At 42.2% G+C, this 26,092-nt stretch overlaps 1 protein-coding gene across 1 annotated transcript; it reads left to right on the forward strand.

The window, feature by feature from the left end:
- Positions 1-749: 749 nt before the first annotated feature.
- wrnip1 (WRN helicase interacting protein 1) lies at positions 750-24,723 on the forward strand. Its single transcript, XM_072688715.1, has 7 exons — positions 750-1,552; positions 4,398-4,592; positions 9,079-9,320; positions 19,376-19,590; positions 22,307-22,462; positions 22,704-22,783; positions 24,169-24,723. Exons 1-7 carry the CDS (start codon positions 758-760, stop codon positions 24,439-24,441), a joined length of 1,956 nt encoding a protein of 651 aa, XP_072544816.1. The 5' UTR covers positions 750-757; the 3' UTR covers positions 24,442-24,723.
- Positions 24,724-26,092: the final 1,369 nt, after the last annotated feature.

Here is a 26,092-nt window from a genome sequence, read left to right on the forward strand (position 1 = left end):
CCATGTCACATCTTTACATACTTGCGTCATATGCACAGCCTGTAAAAGATGATCCAGCATGGTTTGCTGGTTACCTGACCAAACGCAACAACCTCATACAAACAGAACTGCTACTGCGAGAGCTTCTGCACCCATGTCAAACCAAAGACGCTGACTAAATGTAAACGTACAATGTTTAGATTCAACCTGCTCTGAAAGGAGGCTGCACCACAATGCACATTTTAAAAGGACACTTCCGCCATGCCCAGTGCTATTAAACATTCTCAACAGGGAGGTCCCCAAAAGTTACATACTGTCCCTTTAATACTGTAGCAGTTTTGTTGATGTACAGAGTGCAATATTTGATATACCAATAACAACCATTTAATTTAATTTTATTAAAGTTATTTGATGGACAATATAGACGTCTTATATGATTATACAAACACTTTTTGACAATTATAATAAATTAAATCATATTTTAAAAATAAAATATTGAGGCCTAAATATAATAAACACTGCAGTCTGTGTGTATTCATGGCCGGACTACATTTCCCATAATGCCTTACAGATACCAAGTTCACGACCTTAGAAAGCTTTTCCCCCCATGTGATTGTTTATATTAACTGTTTATACGTGACCAGAAACTGCGGAAAAAGTATTTAAATTGCGAAAAACACGCTTTTATTTATTAAAAAAAAATAATAAAAAACTATGTCCAAATAAACAAACTAACGCCTGACGTCGGAGTATCTGGCGCGAGCGGACGGGCAGCGATATGGCGGGGCTGAAGGAAGCAGACAGTGTGAAGTGTCCCGTGTGTGCGGGCGATTTCGAGCCCACCAGGATTAACGCCCACCTGGACGAGTGTCTGCTGAACCACCAGACAGAGAGCGGCGAGGAGCGGTTTAGTGAAAATGCGCCGCCGGCTAAGAAAGCCCGCGTTAACGGCGAGGCTGGAGGAGCAGGAGGGAAGGCTGAGCGGCTGTGTGCTGGTGCTGGTACTGGTACTGGTGCTGGTGCTGGTGGTGCTGGTGCTGGTGCTGGTACTGGTGGTACTGGTGCTGGTACTGGTGCTGGTGCTGGTACTGGTGGTGCTGGTGGTGCTGGTGCTGGTACTGGTGGTACTGGTGCTGGTACTGGTGGTGCTGGTGGTACTGGTACTGGTACTGGTACTGGTGGTACTGGTGCTGGTACTGGTACTGGTGCTGGTACTGGTACTGGTACTGGTGGTGCTGGTACTGGTGGAGTGTTTTCACTATTTCAGAACAAATCCAAAGACCCTAAATTGACTGAAAAGTGCGAGAAGGAGACCTCCTCCTCCTCCTCCTCCTCCTCCTCTTCCTCCTCTTCTTCACCATCGTCTTCCTCCACCTCCAGCACCAGTCCAGGCATGAAGTGGGAGTCCCTGCTGAACGTAAACAAGCCACTGGCCGAGAAGCTGAGGCCGAGCTCTCTAGAGGAATATTTTGGGCAAAATAAAGTTGTGGGAGAGCAAACCCTGCTGAGATCTCTGCTGCAGTCCCAGGAGATCCCATCTCTCATCTTCTGGGGACCTCCAGGATGTGGCAAGGTGTGGTTTTAAAGGGTCTAATAAGGCCTGTGTCTGGTTTATTATAGAGGAGTGTCCAGATCTAGACCCGCTTTGGTAAGGTATCTGATTTCAGGAGGTCTGAGCTGGTCGAAAACGGTGGACCGGCGTGGTCATACAGGGTCAGGCTGGCTAGCTGGTAAACCGGCTTGTGGACACTGGTTGGCTAGACAGCCTGACCCTGTGTGACTGTCTGCAGGTTGACCAGCTAATTCCTGCCGTCCTTGTAGGGTCTGGACCAACCTCGACCCTGACCAGATCATCCGAAAATGGATGGATGAGTCTCAGATCCAGCATCTTCTGCTGATACTGGCCCGACACCCACACCCACCCGTACCTATAGCCCATCTGACAGTCTGTCTTCCAGTTTGTCTTCGTCTTCCAGTTTGTCTTCGTCTTCCAGTTTGTCTTCGTCTTCCAGTTTGTCTTTGTCTTCCAGTGTATCTTTGTCTTCCAGTTTGTCTTCATCTTCCAGTTTGTCTTCGTCTTCCAGTTTGTCTTCATCTTCCAGTTTGTCTTCCAGTTTGTCTTCATCTTCCAGTTTGTCTTTGTCTTCCAGTGTATCTTTGTCTTCCAGTTTGTCTTCATCTTCCAGTTTGTCTTCGTCTTCCAGTTTGTCTTCGTCTTCCAGTTTGTCTTCGTCTTCCAGTTTGTCTTCCAGTTTGTCTTCATCTTCCAGTTTGTCTTTGTTTTCCAGTTTGTCTTTATCATTCAGTTTGTCTTTGTCTTCCAGTTTGTCTTTGTCTTCTAGTTTGTCTTTGTTTTCCAGTTTGTCTTTGTCTTTCAGTTTGTCTTTGTCTTCCAGTTGGTCATTGTCTTCCAGTTTGTCTTTGTCTTCCAGTTTGTCTTTGTTTTCCAGTTTGTCTTTGTCTTCCAGTTTGTCTTTGTCTTCCAGTTTGTCTTTGTCTTCCAGTTTGTCTTTGTCTTTCAGAGTGTCTTCCAGTTTGTCTTTGTCTTCCAGTTTGTCTTTGTCTTTCAGTTTGTCTTTTACTTTGCCTTTCAGTTTGTCTTTCACTTTGTCTTTCACTTTGTCTTTCGCTTTGTCTTCCAGTTTGTCTTTGTCTTCTGGTTTGTCTTCCAGTATGTCTTTGTCTTCCGGTTTCTCTTCCTCCATATAGGCGCTAAGTATGTGTGTATGTGTAGCAGTGGCCCACCCACTCAGTTTGTCTTTGTCCTCCAGTTTGTCCTCCAGTTTGTTTTTTAGTTTGTCCTTGTCTTCCAGTCCGTCTTCCAGTCTGTCTTCCTCCATATAGTCCCTAAATATGTGTGTATGTGTAGCAGTGGCCCACTCGCTCATGCAAGATTCCCGTTTTGTCCAACCCGTCTCCAATAAAGGGCCCGGCACAGATGCATCTCAGGCAGCCGGCGCTGACAGTCTGCAGCCTGAACCCTCTTCATCTGCTGTGGAATGTGTAACCCATCCTCATCGAGCATTGGCGTGGCAAACCGAGGGAGCTTGTGAAGGACCTTGGCGTTCTCCTCTGCCTGTGTTTCTGCGTGTCTGATGCTGTATTTAGGTCTCAGTGACCTCAATGCAGCCTCGTTATTGCTCGTTGTCTCGCAGAGGTGACTTATTTTATGGTAGCAATGACTGTAATACTTTCTGGCCGGGTGACCGTGAGCGTGCGATGTTTAGGATGGTGAGCTGTGTAATGCCTAAATATCTATAGGATTACAAATGCAATAATTATGAATACAATGCGAATGCAATATGTGGACAAAAGTATTTGGACACCTGCTTATTAATTGTTTTCTGTATTAATTGTGATCACCAACCCCACCTCATCATCTCCAACTCATCCCAAAACTATTGGATGGAGCATCATCCATCATTCCAGAGAACACAGTTAGTAGTTTCACTGCTCCATTATTCCCCTCTAGTCAGGAAAAGTCAGTGTTACGGTGGGAAAGCGATCAGTGTGTTATCAACAATCAAGACAGAAAGAAGACGAGGTTTATGGCGTTCCCTCATCTCGTATTTGTGTACACACTGGTGTCAGGTTATATTATGGATCTTTTATGAGACTCATCTCACTGACTTGCAGTAAACTTTATTATTAGCTGTACACCCATCAGCCAAAACATTAAGACCACGTGTGTAAAATGAGTAGATACCCCTCGTGCCACCAGAACAGCTTTGATCTATCGAGACAAAGACTCCACAAGGGACCTTGGGGTGCGCCCATTACCCTGTTGCTGGTTTACCGGTTGTCCTTTCTTGGAGCATTTTTAATAGGTACTGACCACTTCATACCAGGACACCCCACAAGACCTGCCTGATGTTTCGGAGATGTTCTGACCCAGACGTCTAGAACATCACAGCTTGGTTCTGGTCAAAGTGTCTCAGATTCTTATGCTTGCTCATTTGTCCTGTTGTTGACACCAACATCACCTTCGAGAGCTATCTGTTCACTTGCTGCCTAATGCACTAATATATCATCCCCTTGACCGGTGCCACTGGAACCAGATAATCATCGGTCAGTGATATTAATGCTATGGTTGGTTGATGTATTTAGAAGTGTTAATCAGGTTAAACCTCCACAAGATGTTCCTTCAGCCATCCACACTGTGCGACTGAGCGGTTAATTGGTGCGTTAGTTCTAGTTGTAAGGGCGTATTGTGGATTCTGTGTGCCCTTCTGCCCACCAGTACCCTAGGTCTGATTACCCCCATCATCGTCCTCTCCTTGGGTAGGCCATTTCCCCAGAAACAGCATTATTTATTTATTTAGGTGTGCATTGAATGCTAGACCTGAGAAATGCAGGCCAGTCTCATCCATTTGATTGTATACTGTGTAATGCTGGGTTGTTTGGCTGTTTGTTTGCAGACGACCCTGGCCCACATCATTGCCAGCTCCAGTAAAAAGAAGGGTTCAGCACGCTTCGTGACTCTCTCTGCCACCAGCGCTTCCACCAACGATGTGCGAGAGGTCATTAAACAGGCTCAGAACGAGCTTCGCCTCTGCAAGAGGAAAACCATCCTTTTCATTGACGAGATACACCGCTTTAATAAGTCTCAGCAGGTCAGTCGCAACTTTCAGTTGCTTATTTGCAAAAACACTTGCACGCTGTACTGTTGAGGGATGGCAGGGATTTTCACAAAGCTTCTCAATGTAAGAGTCACGATCCAGGATCAGATCTTTGTTTAGTTTGGTATGAAAGTCATTTTTAAATGTAAAAATATTATTATTTAATGAAACTTATTAAAAAAGCTTCACTGTTTGTAGTATTTCACACAGTATGTTGCTGTGTAATTGTAATGCTGTATTTAGTCCATATCATACAGCCTTAGGCAGAATATTAGAATACTGAACTCCACACCCTTTCAATTCCTAGATTAACAGTGAGATCCCTTTGAGAGTAATTTATCTGTGTAAATAACTCTGGATGAATGGACCAATAGAAATGCTCTAAATTACCAGGAATAAACTTCTTATTTCACATTGATTTCAGTTCTCAACTAAGTGTTGCTTTGTCCTGTGAAGCCAAAATTTGGAGTTTCGGCTGTATAGGTTAGAAGTGTGGCTCTAGTTACTAGGCTAACTACTCTAGCTAGTGATGTCTAGACCATTTCATCCATTCAGAGGGTTCTTCAAGGGTACTGTAGAAGTCTGAAAGCACCTTTTGAATGCTTAAATTCTTCTCTGTCAGTGGGATATAAAGTCACCAACTGAGGAGAACAAATCTCATGCTTAGAGTCTGAGCACATTCACGAGCTGTTCTTCTCCAGGGCAACTCACAAAAGAGCTTCACTGTTTACTCAGAAAATAAGCTTAGCTAGTTTGTAAAGACTAGGATCCAAAAATACCTCAGATTAGATACTATTAAATACAGATGTCAAAATAGAGACCACGATACTCCACGTACTCTACACTCTGCCTGAGCACTCTCGGAAGAGGAGGGTCTTCAGTCTGGGTTTGAGGACAGTGAGCGTTGGACTCTGCTGTTCGGACACCCAGGGGAAGTTCGTTCCACCACTTCGGTGCAGGACAAAGAAAAGTCTGGACGCTCATCTTCCGTGTATCTTAAAGGATGGCGGGTCGAGCCGAGCCGAGCCGTACTTGAAGCTGGAAGGACTCTTGGTGCAGATCAGAGTTTGACCATTGCCATCAAGTACGGAGGTGCTGGCTGGTCCAGTCTTGGCTTCATAGGCCAGCATCAAGGTTTTGAATCTGATGCAGGAAGCCAGTGAAGAGAGAACGCAGCAGAGGAGGAGAAGGAGCTGAACATGGCTGAACCTAGAAACGTTGAAGATGACCCGTGCTGCTGCATTCTGGATAAATTGCAGGGATCTGATGGTGCACAAAGGGAGACCAGCCAGAAGAGAGCTGCAGTAATCAAGTCTTGAAGTGACGAGAGACTGAACGAGCACCTGGGTGGCTTTTCTAGAGAGGAAGGGTCGAATTCTCTAGATGTTGAAAAGGTGAAATCTGCATGGCCGAGTCACAGACTAGCATTAGCTCATCTGAAGGGGCAGCCTCCATTACACCAATACTTTCTTCCCTGCTCTAAACCATTAAACTCCTGCAAATACGTACATATTTAACATCTAAAAATGTAAAGTTGTTCGTATGGATCTACAAAAGCCCACCTAATTACAGCCCAATGCCTATAATTATATATTGATCCCAACAAATGTTCATAATGAAGTGACACTGGCAGTAGATGAGGATTAGCAGCCCACCGTACTGTCATTTTCATAAGTGATATATCGCAGGCTTGCTTTAAACCTGAGATGGAAGAAGGCATGGCATTTGAATAGGAACTGGCATGCAGTGAGAGACCCCCAGGGGGGACCGGTGGACACGGTGCATGTCTCCAGCTTTAACTACAGCGACTACAGCTCTGCTCAAAATACGCTCTGGGCTTTGGATGCCTTAAACAAACAAGAGACAAGGGGACTCCCCCCCCCCCCCCCCCCCTTCCTTGCTCATCCTGTTGGGTTTGCATTGTAAGTCTAAATACAGATCCCGTTCTACGAGACAATGGAGAGCTTATACCGCTCGCGTTGTTGTCGGAACAGACAAAGCCTCGCTGTGGTGATAAACTCCAAAATAGCTCTATTAAGACGTCAAAGATGGAAAGAATTTCAGACGCTAAATCGTGCTCGAGTGCCCGTCAGTAAGCAGTGAGGAGGAGATGAACACTGAGAGTCAGTGAATACAGAAGGCTAGGTCTGCAGAGGTACTGTCCGTATAGGCATACAAAAGTTTGTGGACACCCCATTCTAATGAATGAATTGAGCTACTTTAAGTTGCACCCATTGCTGACACAGATGTACAAATGCACACACTCAGCTTGTCTAGTCCCTGTAGAGAAGAAGTACTGCCAATAGAATAGGACTCTCTGGAGCAGATCAACAAACATGAACCTGTTGGTACCATGCTGCCCAATGCCAGGCGTGGGCTAGAGGGGTGTAAAGCCCCCCAGCATTGAGCTGTGGAGCAGTGGAAGAACTGTGTTCTCTGGAGTGATGGATGGTTGGTGCTCCATCTAATACTTTTGGGTTGGGAATGAGGTGGGGTGGTGATTATCCAACATCCTGAACTCAGTAATGTTTCTGTCGCTGAATGCAATCAAATCCTCACAGCAAGAAGGAACAAGGATTGAACAGGTGTCTTAGTAGTTTTGGTCGTATAGTGTAGATATTCCACTGGCAGAGAGAAGTGTGTGTAATGTGAGTAGCTGTTTAGACTGATTATATCTGCAAAAATATCAGATATGCGATATGTGGGAGCACGTCCTGATAATTGGACAGTTTTCACTCCTGACGTGAGTTTGGAAATTACTTTGGAAATTTGCTTTCTTGCTTGCTACTATTTTGGCTAGTAAAATGAACAATAGTACTTAAATAGTGCTAGAAAGCTTTAGAAAACATTAAATAAGCTAAATCTTATTTAAAATATTATATAAAAACTTTTGAAAAGCCAAATGTTTGAACTAGGGCTAAACAATAGGGTGGAAAATAGGCTGATGTTTTATCGTATATATAATATACGTTTTATTACAAACTTATGCGTGGATCAAGTGCAGCATAGTTTCAGTAAAAATTACAACACTGAGTATTGGAGACTATTTGAGTTGCAGTTTTTAAAAACCTGTCGCTACTTATTGTGATACCACAGGTATCACAATAAATAATTAATATTGTGTGTTGTCAAAATGTCCATAAATATTGTGATAGATTAGTTTTACCACATCGCCCACCCCTACTGGCAAATATCAGCAATTTGAGCATCACCATCGCAATGTGTGCATGCACAATAGTCCCTCATGCCACTTAATATCAGCATTTTCCTTAATATTATTTATATTATATATTTTGTACATATACAGTGTTCCCAATACCATTTATTTTACTTGAATGTTAGATACACTGAGTGCTTTATTAATATCATGACATGTTGGGTCATTGACGTCTGGTGAAAATTCCTGCATTTTTTAATATTATATGATAATATTAATAATATTCCATATCAAAATATATTAAATAATATCACTGCTGTATTTATTGCAATTTTGTTTTTGTTGTGTTTTTTTCAGTATCATGCAGCCCTAGTTTGAACTCTGTAAAGTGTTTACATTTGAAATGTGTTATAATAGTGTTATAATAATTGTATTTTTGATGTAGGAAGCTTTACTCCCCATACCGCAATTATGCTAACTTTCCTTCGCGTGTACATATTACTTTCCAATTCTGGGTTTAATACTACTCATGGTTGCTCCACCATTATCCGTGACATTTGAAACTTTAGAGAAACTTAACATAAGCTTTTTAAATTATTATTATTTATTTTATTTTTTTAACATTTTAAGTAAAGTTTTAGTAAATCTTCCAACTTGTAGCCTAAATAAAAATATTTTTGGAAAACATTACTGTTAACCTGTTAACGTTTTCTGCCGATTATTTCTCTGTGACTATGTGAAATAATACTTTACAGTGCAGATAGAAAATGGGCAAAATTTTATAATTCATATTTAACAAAAAACGCATAGCATCGTGGAATTTGTCCTTTAAGCTCTTCAGATACAGCCTTAATAAAGCATCTTCATTACTGATATTATCTATATTATTATTATTATTTTTAACCCACAACATCTTTAATTCAAGCAGACACTTTTAACAGTAGTTTATAGATATACAGTACTAATGACCATACTTTTCACCATAGCCCTTGCTTTCTCTGTAAGTACAGTGCGAACTCAATTACATACAAAGTTCTTATTGAATTTTTGTTATTGTTGCTTTATCTCTAAGTACAGTATTTTATTTATATAGTATTTAGACTACAGCATTTGTGAGATTTCTTATTACAGAACTAATTGCATTTGTTTTTAAGAATATATATATATCAAACATGATGCCAGTTGCCCAGACTTCCTCTTGACTACTCACCCTTGATATTTGGCCACCTTGGGGATGCCCAGGACCTTTTTCTCTTTGCCTCCCATGTTTCTGACTCTGTCTCTTCCTCTCTTGATCTCGTCACTTCCTGTCTGTGTCTTCAGGACACGTTTCTGCCTCACGTGGAGTGTGGCACGATCACGCTTCTCGGGGCCACCACGGAGAACCCCTCGTTCCAGGTGAACAGCGCCTTGCTGAGCCGCTGCAGAGTGCTGGTGCTGGAGAAGCTGTCTGTAACAGCAATGGGCTCGATCCTGCGCCGGGCTGTGGATTCACTGGGGTTGCACGTCCTGCCGGACGATGCTTCAGAGCGAAAGCGTTTAATTTCTGCAGAGCGATGCTCAGAGTAAGTGTGTGTGTGTGTGTGTGTGTAAGTGTGTGAAATGCGCCCTTGTTATCACAGAGCGCGTGGAATTCCAGCCGGCCCGCGAGGCACCCGGAAACCAGCCTGTGACTTGTGATTGGATAAAAAGGGATTTAAGCCACACCCATAATCCCTCCCATCTGGCTAGCGAAGGTGAGTGTCTGTGTATGGTGTGTGGAGAGGGACAGCTGTTAGCTGCTGGCAGGCACATGCAAGTGTCTCAGGTTTAAGGGTCTGCCGGTTCTGTGCTCCCCCTCCTCACGGTAAACACGATGCTGTTTGGAGCTGGTGTTGAGTGACCGAGAGCCGAATCTGGAGCTTTGCGGTTTATGAGAATGGCCCCCAGAGACACATACACCAATCGTCAAAGAATCGTAAAGGTGTCTGATTACACATGCATCGCTGTGTTGATGCATGGGTTCTGTATGGGCAGCTTTAATGGCGTAACACATGCAGTAGAACAGAAGACCTTGCTGATATGGGGGTGGAAGAGTGTAGTTTCAGTATGCTGGTGAATAACCAAGAGGTTCTACCAGGTTGTTCTCAAGTATTACAGTACCCAGTTCAGTTCAACTCTGCGGAGAACTTCCCTTGAAACAGCCTGACCAGTCGAACCTCAGTGTATGAACAGTCTTTATAATTAAATTGTAACAATTTTAAATGCATTAAAAACAATGTTATTATACTGATTCTGAAATCTGATTGGCTGAGGGATGTTCTCAGCTGTCGTAAAATATTCGAATACACAAACATGACTGCAGTGGTGGCAGCGGTTAGAGCTCCGGGCTATTGATGACAGGGTGGTGGGTTCGATACCCAGGCTCGGCAAGCTGCCACTGTTGGGCCCTTGAGCAAGGCCCTTCACCCTCTCTGCTCCCCGGACACTGGAGTTGGCTGCCCACCGCTCTGGGTTTACTACTGCAGAGGACACATTTCGCTGTACATAATATAGTGACAAATGCGTGAACCTTTACCTTTTAAAAAGCATTATTATTTATGGTTATCAATTATTTTTATTATTATTATTATTATTATTATTATTATTATTGTCCCCCATTTCTTTATTTAGATGTTTTTAATTGGGTAAAATAATTTGTTTTATTGTTAATAATACTATTGTTATTGAATTATTACTGTTTAGCAGCCTAATTAAAAAAGAAATGCAAATAACTAATAATAACATGGCATTTGCAAAAGTAACAGCACTTTTTTATTTCTGTTTATTTTTTTAAATGTTATAAATAAGTAAGAATTGTGTCTAAAATCTGCAAAAAAGGCTATATTTGAGGGGTTTTTTTCCTGTGGAGGATTGATCCATCCTATATGTGCTGCTTTAAACGCTTTGTCTTGCTGTGGATGCAGTCATGCATATTTAAAGAAACAACTCAAAGCCTAACAGGGATGGTGGTGGGGTTTAGTTTTTATGAGTAAGCTTTTATGGGGTGTAATGTTCGGGAATGGTATGCTTGGAGGAAATCCATTGTGATCTTGGTCTTAATGAAACTAGCAGTGAGTCACCTTGTTGGCACACAAAGCCCTTTCCATTGTCTGTCCCACAAGACAGGTGCAGTGCGCCCCACTAGAATCGTAACTACCCACGCTGAATCTTCGCCTCGCTTTCTTAGAAGTTTCTAAGAATAAGAAAGTATTTTGCCGCCGCCCCCCCCCCCCCCTCCCACAGCGTTATCACCCTGTACAGAAATCTTTCAATGCATGCAAACATGTGGAAATGTCCTTAAGTCTGTAATACTACTGCTAGTACTGCTAGTACTACTGTGTCAGTATGAGACAGATGGGTCGATTGCTAGATGGATGGATGTGTAGGTGGATAGATTAATTGATGAAGAGAAAGAGATGATGGATGGATGCATAGATGGATAGGTAAAATGCTTAGATGGATGAGTTCATAGTTGGGTATTGATTGATGGATTAATATATGGAGTGGTGGATGGATGGATACATGGATGGATGGATACATATTTGGGGATAGATAGATGGATAGATAGATGGATATATTGGGAGAGATATAGATGATATATTGATAAGATGCCTAGATGGTGGAAACAAAGTTGGGGATGGATAACGGAGAGATAAAATGCCTAGATTAATGGGTACAGAGTTGGGGATAGATTGATGGACAGATAGATGGATAGATGGAGAGGTGGATGGAAGTTGATATATTGGGAGAGAGATAGATGATGGGTGGATGGATTAATAGTTTGGATAGATGGATGGATTGATACAGAGAGATGCATGGTTTGATGGATTCATGGATGAATGTGTAGTGAGAGATAGATGATGGATGAATGGATAAGATGCTTAGAACAATGGATACAAAGTTGGGGATAAATGGATGGAGGAATAGATGGAGAGGTGGAGGAATAAGTTGATATATTGGAAGAATAGAATAGAGATAAATGACGTATGTGAGGAGAGATGGATGGATACATAGTTGGGATAAATGGATGGAAGAATAGATGGACAGATGGATTGATAAGAAGAGAAGGATGGGTGGATGGTTTCATCGATGATGAATATGATGCCTAAATGGATGCATACAAAGTTGGGGGTCAATAGATGAATGAATGCATGGAAGGAAGGATAGGAGAGAGGTAAATGCCTAGATGTGGAATAGATAGATAGATGGATGTATACATAGTTGGGGAGATGTCCACAAGGAGTGTCCACAAACATTTGGACACATAGTGTATGCAATATCACCGGCAACAAATAAGAAACAGGGCAATCAAACATTTTCCACTTGACCTGGTGAAACTTGACCCAGCTTAGCTGCCAAACCGTGTTCCCTATCAGGTTTAAGAGAACTACATTTCACCCTCGTTTGTCAGAAGAGTGTCATTAACAATGTCCCAGCGGCTTCAGGAATGTTGGCAGGTTGTCTGTGCCAATTGGGACAGCCAAGCTCTTTTTTTTTTTTTTTTGCCTGTCCTCCCTGCCACATTTTATCACCCCTTCTGTTTACTGGCCAAAAGTAATCGGTTCAGTTAAAAGCTTGGGTTTGGGTTTTACAAGGTGTCGCCTGGTGCCTCTGCTGTTTCTCCGCCATGCTTCACGTTTGTTGGGCAGCGGGTGTTTAAATCCTGCTGCTGTTAATTGTTCACTCTAGGCTCTCTAACGTAGTGTGAAGTCACAGGAATGGTGTGATGAGTGCAGACACTGACAGGCTGGACTCTTCCTGTGATAGATGAAGGCTGTTTTGCTCCAGGTTCAAACAAATTCATGAAACCAATGCTGTGATGCGTTCCTGCCAGCTAGGGCTTCGTTTACAAGCTGGTGATTTACGAACTGGATCACCTTGTAAATATTTATGGTTTCGATTTAAGACGGATTCGTATGCCTGTATCATGCAACCTGCACAATGTGGAAGTGTCTAGGTTGATGCTGGTGTAAGGTCGACGGTGACTTGGTCGACTTCCCTGCTGCTGCTCGCTTCCCAGACTGACTCCACTGTCATGGAGCCACCTGCAAGTGCCTTCACCATCCAAACAAGCCTCAAAAAGCCCCCAGTGACCTGATCCTTGCATAGACTCTTACTAAAGCCATTATTATGAGGATAACTGTTAGCAGTGCAGAGCGCTAAACACTCGTCAACTGTTTGTGACCCATGTTACAAAATATATTTGTCAGCTGGTATCTGCTCTGCATCACTTTGCATCAATCTTAAAGCCCCTTGGATCTTTCTATTGAAGCTAATCTGGCTCCTCAGGGCCCCCAAGGTACAACGTATCTCTTATGAATACCTTCCCAAAGTCTAATAAATGTCTGCACTTGTCTGTACTTCACCAGTATTGTTCTTCTCTCCGTGTGAGATGGGCGGCCCAAAAAGTGGGTCAGAATTACAACAGCATACTCTCGACCAATCACAAGGCTAACCTAGCACCACCCTCTCTTCTAGTCTCCAAGAGCTAAAGCTGAACCTGGCGAGTTAACGCTTAAGCTGGTGAAGTGTCCCGCATGCCCCGCCATCCCTTACGTCCACCGCCCTCACCTCTCTGCATCACCACAAAATTTAGCGGCTGGATGCAGGAAGGGGCGGGAGGTCCCAACACAGCACCGTAGCCGGGAAGATCCGAAGGTGGGGTGGTGATCATCCAACATCCTGACCTCTCTTGGCGCTGAACGCAGTCAATCATCACAGCAATGCTCCTCCAAAATCTAGTAGAAAGCCTTCTTCTCCTGGACAGTAGAGACAGTTACTCCAACAAACGCAGAATCAACTGTTTTAATACTCTTGATTTTGGAAGAAACAGTGAACAAGCAGGTGTCCCAATACTTTCGTCCGTATAGTGTGTATAAGTTCAATTTGAGTCTCAGGTGCGAGTCAGAGTTAAGTTTCGATTTTCCTGTTGCGAGATCAAGTCACGTATTGAGTCTCTGGGGGCTTAGTCTAGTCTCGGGTAGCTTGGTGTGAGTTCTCTGGGTCCAAGTCTGTCCTGCCATGTACAATGAACCGCCTGAACGCTTATTTTAACCAAAAGAGAACTGCAGAACTGTTCATTGTGTCTCCAGTCCCAATGTTCTGGTTTATCCATTAGTCTCAATCTGTCCGTCCAAGGTACTTCTAGGCCGAAGCTCTGATTAGTGTAGAGTTCTGGATTCACTTCGTCAGCTAATTATCAAGACTACCATCAATCGAATTAAGAGTGTTAACACACAGAAAACTAATCCACAGAGCAGTGGCCCGGAAGAACCCAATTTGCCTTATTTAAATTTAGTTCTGACCCACTTAGAGCCCAGTCTGGATCTCCTGCTTGCTGGTATCACAAGCTTAGCTGGCCAGCTGGTCACTAGACACTCTTACGGTCTTCTCACGACCAACTGACCCCACAATAACACTATCCTCCAGACCGGTGCCAAAGAATCCAGCACAACCCCAGGGCTTCATTTCAGGAGAAATTCGCTGAGCACCTAGAGTTGTTTTTGGTGGAGGATGGACATGTCATTTATCTTGTCTGTGTCTATGGGCCAGAGACACCTGATAGCAGTCCGCTAACCCTAAATCTTGTTCACAGTTGTCGGGCGACGTTGGTACAATTCCCTGCATGTGCTTTACTAGTGTTGTGTGGGTCAAAGGGTGAAAATGCTGGAAATGCTAGTAAGACGCTGGGCATAGTAAGGTATGAAGGAATTGACTCAGTAAAGAGCAGGTAAAAAAAAATATGCTCAGGTCATTTAAACTACTGAAACCAAAACCAAATTTCTCTGAATTTTTCTTTTTTTGAAATTTGTGAAATTTGAAGTTTGATGTAGAGTGTAAATATTGTTACAAACTAAAAACGTTAGATGATATATAGAAACCAGGCCTGGTGATGTAAGCTAATAGGGACAATAATTGATGGGGGATCAGCAACCTGTTGGGGAAAGTGAACTGATAGATCCCTCATTCAGTTATGTGTAATATTTACATGTTTAATAATCTGCATGATTATAATACAGTATACTCTAATAAAGTGCAAATTAGCACACACAGCCTGTCTAGTCCCTGTAGAGAAGAACTGCCAATAGAATAGGACCCTCTAGAGCAAATAAACATGAACTCATTGGCACCATGCCTCCTAATGCCAGGCGTGGGCTAGAGGGGTATAACGCCCCCAGCATTGAGCTGTGGAACAGTGGAAGATCTGCGTTCTCCAGAATGATGGTTGGTGGTGCTCCATTTAATACTTTTGGGATGAGTTGGGGATGAAGAGGTGGGGTGTTGATCGTCCGACATCCTGACCTCACGCTCTTGTCGCTGAATGCAATCAAATCATCACAGAAATGTACCTTCAAAATCTAGTAGAAAGTCTTCTTCTCCTGGACAGTAGAGACAGTTACTCCAACAAAGGCAGGACCAACTGTTTTAATAATTTCTGGAGAAATGGTGAACGAACAGGTGTCTCAATACTTTTGTCCAATAACATACACAAGTTCAATTTGATTCTCAGATGCAAGTCATAGTTAAGTCTTGAGTTTCCTGCTGCGAGATCGAATCATGTCATGAGTCTCTAGGTCCAAGTTTAAGTCTAGTCTCAAGTCTCTTTGTTCGAGTCTAGGCGTTACTGTGTGTACGAGTCTAATGTGGAGTCTCTGGGCATAAGCTTGGGTTCTTGAGTCTCTTCATGCAAGTTTGAGTGTAATGTCAAGTGTCTCAAGTCTTTGGGCGTGTGTTCGAGTCTAATCTTGAGTCTCTGGGTGACAGTTAGAGTCTAGTATTACATTTACATTTAATGCATTTAGCAGACGCTCTTCTCCAGAGCGACTTACAAAAGTGCTTCACTGTTTATTCAAGAAAAACCTCAGCTAGTTTAAATAGACTAATAATTCAAAGATCCTCTAAGTTTAGACTCTACTAAACACAAGTCAGTAAGAGACCATAATACTCTACTCTTCACCCAAGTACTCTCAGAAGAGGAGGGTCTTCAGTCTGGGTTTGAAGACAGTGAGCGTTGGACTCTGCTGTTCGGACACCCAGGGGAAGTTCGTTCCACCACTTCGGTGCAGGACAGAAAAAAGTCTGGACACTTGTCTTCCGTGGATTTTGAGGGATGGCGGGTCGAGCCGAGCCGTACTTGAAGCTGGAAGGACTCTTGGTGCAGATCGGCTTTTGACCATCGCCATCAAGTACGGAGGGGCTGGCTAGTCCAGTCTTTGCTTTGTAGACCAGGGTCAGGGGTTTGAATCCGATGAGGTCAGCAGTTACAGGAAGCCAGTGAAGAGAGAACGCAGCAGAGTAACATGACTGAACTTAGAAAGTTTTGAAAGTATTGAGTCTCTGGATAAGAGTCAGAGTCTGAGTCATGAATCATGAGTCTCTCAGTGTGAATCTTAATGTAGTCCTGAGTATCTGGATGCAAGTCTGAGTCTAGTCTCAAGTCTCTGGGGTGCAAGTCTAGTCTTGAGTATTTCAGTGTGAATCCAAATCGAGTCTTGGGGCTCTGGTTAGGAGTCTTGAATCTTTCGGTGCAAGTTTGACTCGGATCTGGGGTCTTTGAGTCCGAGTCCAATGTGATGCTTTGTGATCCAGGTAAAAGATCCAGATAACAGGATACAGGTGATTAACGTCATGTCGTGTGAGCAGCACAGCGATTCTGAAGGTTTGACTGTAGTGTCCACTTGGCATTAGCACTAAAAGAGAGGCTGATAAATGGCCATGCCATGGAAGAAGGTTATCATGCTCTACAGGTGTTTGTATCTCACCATGGCAGTAGAGACAGGAGGGTGTACACAAGTATTACTGTCTTAGCTTTGCATTCGTTGACTAAACTACTGTTTACTTTTAAAGGCTCATATATCAAAACCAAATTTCTCTGAAATATATTTGTGAAATTTGAAGTTTGATGTAGATTGTAAATATTATTACAAACTAAAAACGTTAGACGATATATAGAAACCAGGCCTGGTGATGTGAGCTAATATGGACGATAATCGATGGGGGATCAGCAACATGTTGGGGAAAGTGAACTGATAGATCCCTCATTCAGTTATGTGTTATATTTACATATTTAATAATCTGCATGATTATAATACAGTATACTCTAATAAAGTGCAAATTAGCACACACAGCCTGTCTAGTCCCTGTAGAGAAGTACTGCCAATAGAATAGGACTCTCTAGAGCAAATAAACATGAACTCATTGGCACCATGCCTCCTAATGCCAGGCGTGGGCTAGAGGGGTATAACGCCCCCAGTATTGAGCTGTGGAACAGTGGAAGATCTGCGTTCTCCAGAATGATGGTTGGTGGTGCTCCATTTAATACTTTTGGGATGAGTTGGGGATGAAGAGGTGGGGTGTTGATTGTCCGATATCCTGACCTCACGCTCTTGTCGCTGAATGCAATCAAATCATCACAGAAATGTACCTTCAAAATCTAGTAGAAAGTCTTCTTCTCCTGGACAGTAGAGACAGTTACTCCAACAAAGGCAGGATAAGACACAAATATTACTGTCTTAGCTTTGCACTCGTTGACTCACACGCTCTGTGTTTTTCATTGTACAGCTTTATCTGTGCTCTGCTCGCAGTCTCGGCATGCTTGACCTTTGAGGGCCTTTGTTTATTACTAGGAAGAGCATTGCAGCAGTGGCTCATAAAGCTCTTATAAGAGCGGCATTTATATGGAGCCTCCGTTTTAGCTTTACTGTAGTGCCGGGTGTCAATCTGTCAGAAACTGAGGGTTCTAGTTCAAGGTCGGTTGTTTTTTTTGGGGTTTTTTTTGGCCTTGAACTTGCCTACCCGAGACTTCGGATACCTTCTTAATCTGTCCTGAAAACGTTCTGTCCTATTAATCCCGGCTCAGCTGACAGGTGAAGGGTTGTGTCTGGTATGTTCCGCTGCTCTGCCTTCTCCATTTAGGGGGTAATACGAGTGAAAAGGAAGCTGTTTATCTGTCGTCTGACACGGCCTACGTGAAAAGTGCAGGGGCCTGGTTGGCAGGCAGTGGTGTGTTTTAGGGGGTAAGCAGGTGATGAAGCGCTAGCCACCTCTAACATAGCTTGTCGGTGTGGGGAGGGGTTTTCACTGCTGCCTTAGCGAAATTGAAGAGCTGAGTGTTCAAAGCGGAGCGACCACTTTAGATGGGTCTCGGGAGGGGTGGGTGTGGGGGGGTGCATTAAATAAGGGAGATGACTATAAGGCTGCTTTCCGTTTAGCAGGGTTAGAGCTTTGACTACTTAATGAGACCAACGTCAAGACAAGTTCACTGTTCATTGAGCTTTACTGCCTTCATATTTCACATTCCAACAGTCTCAGCCCACAGTTAGAGTCTGTTTTGCTTGTGGGAAACCTGATGAGGATGCCACTGAGCATGAGAAATGCCTAGTGTTTTAGGTTTTTGGCGCCCTCTATAGGCGCAGCATTCTGTCTTCTGTTAACTTGGCCTTCGGCTGTGTTCAGACTGCAGGAAAAATGTATTTGATTCTCACATCAGATCTGATGAGATGACTGTCCGCACTGTTATTTGCAAGTGATCAGATCGGATTTGCTGTATGTGCTAACAAGCTGCTTTCGTACGCAGAAGCTGTAATGACGGAGGTCGCTCTGGATTTTGACTGGATTTGACTGGCTTTGAAATTCAGCTTGAGCGTCCAGAGCATCCAGACTGAGACACACAGACTGTACAGATCCGATTGTAATCACATTTAAACCACCTCCAAATGTAGCATGGATCTGATTTGCAAAAATCAAATTTCATGTGGTTTTTAGGTGTCCAGACTATCAACAATCAATCTGGATCTAGATTGACTTGCTTAAAAGATGCTTAAAAGCAGATTCAGGCTGGCAGTCTGGGCATGGCCTCTTACTGTTATAATACAAAAGTAATAAATGTAATAATAGTAAGTAATAATACAAAAAAGGTATTAAACATTTTTTTAAAAAACATTTATTTTTTTAATTATGTTGCACAGTTAAAGACGACAAGTGTATAATACGTAATTAATACATAAATAAATAAATAAATCATATTTTAAAGAGAAAAGATTTATAAAATACAATAAAAGAGAAAATCACAGATGGTAATACAGGACGGAACAAGAGCAGGGAAATTTCATTTATTTATTTAATGTATAATTGTTTTATATAGATAATGATTATTATATTATATTATGTATTTATTTATTTTAATAAATTAAATTTAATTTTATTAAATTATTTTTCTTTTCTTAAATGCTTCCTGTTCTTATTCAGTCTTGTCTTACCATCTGTGGTTTTCTCTTTTATTACATTTTTCTAAATGAAAAATATATATTCTGCAACACTGGATGTCATCTTTGAACGTGCAGCATGAATAAAATTAAAAAAGTGCTTAAAAACAACAACAGAAAAAAGTTTCATACCTTTTTCATATCAGTAAGAATCTTTAAAGCTACATTCAGCCCAAATCCTCTCACTTGATCTTTGATAATCTGAACAGTGTGAATATTTTGGGGCATGTAAAATTGGCTGTAAAGAATTCAGAATAAAAAAACACCTAAAAGTCTTTCCTCATTAACTGCCTCGTAACCTGATGTGAGAATTTCCATATTTCCATCATCTGCAGGTCACAGGTGTGTGTCGAGCAGAAGGCCCTGGACACCATCGCTCACCTGTGTGACGGAGACGCTCGGGCAGGACTCAACGGGCTGCAGCTGGCCGTGCAGGCATGTGTGGCCAAGGCCCGCAGTGCAAACATACACCCCCCTCAACACATCCTGGTCCAAGAGGAGCACATCAAGGAGGGCCTGCAGAGATCACATATCCTCTACGACAAAGCGGGCAAGTACAGAATGTACTTCAGCTTCTGTTACTGAATATTATTGAGAGAAGTGTGGTCCTAGGGATTGCTATGCTTCAGGAGCTTTCCTTTTAAGGATTAAGTGCAGCATTATGGGTAATCAGATAGATAGATAGATGATAATAGAGGAAACCTGTGTTTATGTATTTATTTATGTACTATATATATATAAGTGTATCCTTTGACAATGTGGTCTGATCGTTATTTACGATTGTGTAAACTTTCACAGTGCAGGCTAGAAAAAGTAAGTGAACCCTTGTAATTAATAATCCGTAGATTCCACTTTGGCAGCAATCACTTCCACCAAGAGTTTCCTGTAGAAGTAAATAAGATTTGCACAACGTTGAGGAGGATGTTTGGACCATTCTGTCCTGCAGATGTGTTTACGATCATCCATATTTTCAGTGTTTATTATTGGGCATATCTTAAGATGATCAGTCACAGCTGGCGGTATTACAGGGGTGTCCCCCTGTGCCTCAAATAGCCCATTGTATTTTCTGATGGGGCTCTTTCTGGAATGTGCAAACCTTGTACTTTATTCACCATGTTATGGAACCCCCCTTAATTTTTCTTCCACCTCTACAGCTGAACCCAGAGGTCATTTTTTTGTGGAGATCAATGGATGAAGAGAACATTTCTTTCCCACCAGTTTGGTCGTCTCTGTCTATAAGGTCCTCTGTAGTGCTGACCACTACAGAGATCACAGCAGCTACAAGCCAAAGCCTTTTCCTCTATGATGTCATTTGAAATCATATGATAATCAGGTAGTAGCAGGAGACCAACCCTGTTCAGGGTCAGTTACAGGAGATAAAATGGAAATTTCATACATCTGATCTCATCTGGATCTGGATCTCATCTGGTCACATTGGAGGTGTTTTAGTAAAAAGTGTAAACGAAAGGCAAAGTAGATCCAGATACTATCCTGGGATTAAATGCTAAAATGCAAACAGCCTCTTAGTCTAGTAATTGCTACCCCTGCACTGAGACTGTGCTGTATTGGCAAATACAGTGCACTAATTTAAGCACTGCTGCTCTGCACTTTTGTGTTTTTCCCTTATAAGACCAGTCTGTTTTCATGGCACCTTTCTCAAAGCTAGTTCATTATTAAAGTGTGGAGTTAGTGGAGAGTGTGCAGTACATGCTGGAATTTGGGAGGTTTCAGAAATTGCCCCGCCCCCTTCCACATTTCTCTTTGAAAACATGTGTAGTGCTTCTTCTAAGCGTTTTCAGATGATGAGCACATTTTAAAGGAGTTTAAACTGGACACCCTTCCCTGTCTCTGAGCATCAGGGCCCCTTGCCTTGGCCAGGGCTGTGAGGGGCATCTGCCAGCTGGCAGTGAACACTTTCTGATGCAAAAACTATTAGAGCTTTGCCACCAGCCAAGCTTTCAGAAATAGTAGCATCAACAGGAGGATCGCGTGCGGGGGGGATTTGTGCTGTATAATCATCAGTTCAGTTAGTCTGAATCATCAGTTTGACTTTTTTAGCATTAAGCTGGGACTGGCAGCTTTGTTAAGCTGTGAATCATTATGAGAGAAAAGGCTGTTGTGCACAAACCAGACATGCTTTTCTACCCATATGATGCACATACCAGAATCCAGAGTCCAGATTTCTGAACTGATTTCAAGGCAAAGTTAGATTTTTTGATTTTTGTTTAGAAATCTATTTTGTGTGGCACTTTAATTATTATTATTATTATCATTATTATTATTATTATTATTATTATTATTTTATCTTTTTCTCTTTTCTTTCTTTTTTTTACCCCTCCTTCCTTACATGCTTTCTGCTCTTATTCAGTCTTGTCTTACTATCTGTGTTTTTCTCTTTTATTGTATTCTTCTAAATGATAAGATTTATTTTCTGCAACACTTTGGAAGACACTTGCCTTTTTTAAATGTGCAGCATGAATAAAATAAAATAAAAAAAAAAAAAAATAATAATAATAATACAATTCATACCTTTTTTATATCCGTAAGAATCTTTAAAGCTATGTTCAGCCAAAATCATCTCACTTGATTTTTGATAGTCTGAAATGTTATTATTTTGAGGGTAAAACTGGTAAAAAACTGGTCTGAAATCAGCCATTGGCCGATTTGGAGTTCAGAATCCTTTAAAATAAAATAAAAAAACACCTAAAAAGTCCTTGTTCACTATTACAACCTGATCCAACCCAAGTGAGCATGTCAGAGACGACGGTGGCAAGAAAAACTCCCTCAAAGCTGGAGGAAGAAACCTTGGGAGAACCCAAGACTCACAAGGCGGGAACCGTCCTCCATCTCCAAATTACTAATAAAGGGTATAAAGTCTGATCTGGACATTTGCATTCACACACAGCTCCTCTGGTTAATGTCCAAAACAGTTCTGGGTTACCGTGCAGGTCTGAAAGGGGCTTAAGAGTAAATTAAGCTTTGGTTGAAGCCTGTTTGGGGGGAAAAAAACATGCTTAGGTGGAAGCCGCCTCAGTTGGAGTCATGCAGCACTTGTTGAGTTTGGTGTAGGCTTATCAAAGTACTGCAGTGGTCCCAAAAATGGCCACTGCTGTACTGACCGTGTCCAGCTCACCTTACAGGGGATAAATTTGATTATTTTTTTATTTATTTTTCTTGGCTTGATATTTAATCTTTAAAGTGCAACCTTGCTGTTGCATTCCTGTCAGTAATGTATATAATTGATTACCATTGCGTGTCACTCGTAGGTGAGGAACACTACAACTGCATCTCAGCCCTGCACAAGTCGATGAGGGGCTCTGATGAGAATGCTTCCCTCTATTGGCTGGGCAGGATGTTGGAGGGAGGGGAAGACCCGCTGTATGTGGCCCGCAGGCTGGTCCGATTCGCCAGTGAGGATGTGGGTGAGTCAGCAATGTTTAAGAACAAACGGAAACACTTCAAGTTTGAGAGTCTTGCTCTAATGTGTGTGCTAAATTAATTTCTGCTGCCTGGTTGGTAGATTTTAAAAGAGGGTCAATTAAAAATGATTCATTTTCAATAGCTATTTTTCATTATTAGTAGTAGTCCTCACATTTTCTGTCTGATTTCTGGAGGAAAAAAGGCAGTTTTGTCTGAAGTTCTGACTCCTAACACTCTCTAAAGGTTTGGCGGATCCAGCAGCACTCCCTCAGGCTGTGTCAGCTTTCCAGGCCTGCCACTTCATCGGGATGCCAGAGTGTGAGGTAGTATTTTGCCTGCATGTTCCTCATTGGTTTGGCTTGCATGCATATTACTGATAATTAACAAACGGTACTAATAAGTGCTTAAGAAAGGAAGGTAGTGTAGAAGCTATATACTATAAATAAGGGGGCATCAATCCCAGCTGTTACTGTACCGATATAAATACATAACCTTTGCCTATTGGACGGTACTCAATACCATTCTGCTACCATTATTGAATAAATTACCCATATACCTGTGAGATATATGGGAAAGACTTAAGGCATCAGGATTGACGTTGAACATTTCCTTACAAACTTTATAAAACAAACTACATCAAATAAACACAGATATAAATGAACTGTATTTCTATTTATTCCCTCACTAAAATAAAAAAAATAGTGCTGTAACTCTGCACAGGGTTTTCTGGGCTCAGAAATTTCAAGTCTATGAGACCAAAGAGGAGCAAGGAGCTCCTCCCTTCTCAGTTTTTCATATATGAAAGATCAGCTGTTGCATTGGCATCAGTACCCGTCCCCCTCGCTCTCATCTGTCCTCTGTTACAGGTTCAAGCCTTTAACCGAGCAGTTTAGCTCTCGTCTCTTTCTAAAAAACACTCTTGTCTCTCTCGCGTGCTAAAAACAGCAAAAACAGCAAAGCTATGGCTTTTAAAAATGACTACGGTGGAATTAAATCTGCAGTTTACTGATATTTAGGGAGAAATCATGTGGATTTTGAATTGTTCTGGGACTCAAAAAACATCTCACACCTGTGTGTGTGAGAGAGAGATCCCCAGCTCCCTGCTGAAGGTCATGTGTGTGGGTTTTAGCTGTTTTTCCGAGCTGAAGTACAACTACAGATAGTTGGTTAGATAGGAGGTGTCTTGCTGTTTGCTAGGATGTGTGTATCATGTCTGTAGGTCACTCTGGTCCAGAGGTATGAAGCCCAGAATACTGGTGGCACAGGCCTTATTATCCAATACCTGATCCAGCTAATTTTGTTAGTATCTAGACCAATATCCGATGCTAGTATCGGATTGGTGCACCCTTAATATCACGTGTTTACTTTAAAGCTATTCTGCCTTCTGAATCTCTATTTTTTAAATATCTTAAACCATTGTTTAGGAGCTACTTAAAATTATCCACTAACTAATATAAAATGAATATGTATTAATATAATAATCTTTTTATTATTATCCGGCCTTGACCTGAGGAGGATGGGTTACCCTTTTGAGTCTTGGTTCCTCTCAAGGTTTCTTCCTCTCAACCCGGGGGAGTTTTTCCTTGCCACTGTTGCCACTTGCTTGCTGAAAAAAGTTGAATTGAATATGTTTGGCCTCACATGTGAAATATCCACACTAAAAAAATCTCATGCTTGTGATGTTCTTTCTTGTCTCTCCCATATGTAGGTCATCTTAGCCCAGTGCGCGATCTACCTGGCCAGAGCTCCGAAGTCTATAGAGGTGTATAAAGCTTATAACAATGTCAAGGCCTGCCTGAGGAACCACAAAGGACCTTTACCTTCAGTTCCCCTTCACCTTCGCAATGCCCCGACCAGGCTGATGAAGGATCTGGGCTATGCCAAAGGCTACAAATACAACCCACAGTACAGTGGGCCAGTGGACCAAGAATACCTCCCTGAGGAACTCCGCGGGATCAACTTTTTCACCTGGAAACATTGATCTTTGACCTCCCACCTTTTTGTGGGTGGTGGTGAAGATGATCAGAGGAATGTTCGCTGCCGCTTCTGCTGTTTTGCCACTGCTCATGGAATTTATAATCAAAATAATCAGCACTGAAAATGACCTGTTTCGGCTTTGTTTGTGACTCGATTGGTCACTGTCTATGATCAGACAATGTGAACTTGTTTCTGGATATGTTGGAAAGTTTTGTTCTGTAATTAACATGCTGTAAATGTTTCATAAAAAAACAGTAATTAAAACATACATACTCATTTGATTCTCTATATTATTGTTCCTGATATTTTTATCAATTCCAATTAATAAGAGTAGAAATTCATTAAATAAAATACAGATTTTCAGTACACTCTTATTTATTTATTTATTTATTTATATAATTTGTCAAGTCAAAATTATTTGTACAGCGCTTTTTACAAACTGTTGCTGTCACAAAGCAGCTTTACACAATCAATAATTAGTAAAAGACAGAAAAAAGTAACATAAAAAGATGATCAAAGACCCCCAGTGAGCAGACCCCAACAGCGACAGTGGTAAGGAAAAACTCCCTCAGAGCTGGAGGAAGAAACCTTAGGAGGAACCAAGACTCACAAGGGGGACCCGACCAGTCCTCCTCTGATCAGAACTATTTCTAAATTATTGATAGAAATTACAGAACCATCTATACTGTTGAATTTGTCATATTTCCCCCAATTCCTCCCAATTATGGTCCTTCCAGTTAACCCATTAAGTGCACTAGCAATGCTGCTGACACTAGAGGGCGTGAGACTTAACACATGGCTTCTCCAAAAAAACAAAAATACCACCCACTGCCCTCTTAACTTTTCTAACTGCCACTGATGCGGCATTGCCAGGCAGCTGCCACGATCAGAGGAAAGTACCGGGTCCCCAGCTATTCCACACCAGCTAACGGACGCCTGTGCCAGCCAACACTCGGGCCCCATCACTCTTTTGGGGTCTAAACGAGCCTCGGTTCTTCATGGCTTGGATTCTGCAAGATGTTGAACACCTTCCTGTGAGCTTCTGCTCCATGTTCATGTAACAGTATCACACAATTCCTTCAGATTTTTCAGGAGCACTTGATCTGAATCTTACATTCTACCACATCCCAAAGATGCGGACCGGAAAGACCCCTGATGCACCCTGAACTAATCGCCATGTTCATGAAAACCAGTTTGAGCCTCCACCAGTCTGGACTCTTGGCAGAAAACAGGTTGGGTCGATGGATTCAAGCTGTTGGCACCAAATTCTGACCCTACCATCTATGAGCCTTAGCAGTAATCAAGATTCATCAGACTGGGCTACCTTCTACAGTCTTCAACAGTCCAGTTTCAGTTTCAGTGAGCCACCGCAGCCTCAGCTTTCTGTTCTTGGCTGACAGAAGTGTGAAAGGCGACGTGGTCTTCTGCTAGACAAGGTGCTTTTCTGCTCACCACAGCTGTACAGAGTGGTTATCTGAGCTACTGTAGCTTTTCTGTCAGCTCCAACCAGTCTGGCCACCATTCTGAGGAGCTTTAGAGAGTGTTGTGCTGGAGATGCCAGCAGGAACTCAAACCAGCCCTTCTGACACCAACATTCATGCCATGCTCAAAATTACCTGAAGCTGCTGGACTGTATCTGCTTGTTTATGGACTAC

Source organism: Salminus brasiliensis, chromosome 9, assembly GCF_030463535.1.
Source record: "Salminus brasiliensis chromosome 9, fSalBra1.hap2, whole genome shotgun sequence".
In the NCBI taxonomy this organism is placed as follows: domain Eukaryota; kingdom Metazoa; phylum Chordata; class Actinopteri; order Characiformes; family Bryconidae; genus Salminus; species Salminus brasiliensis.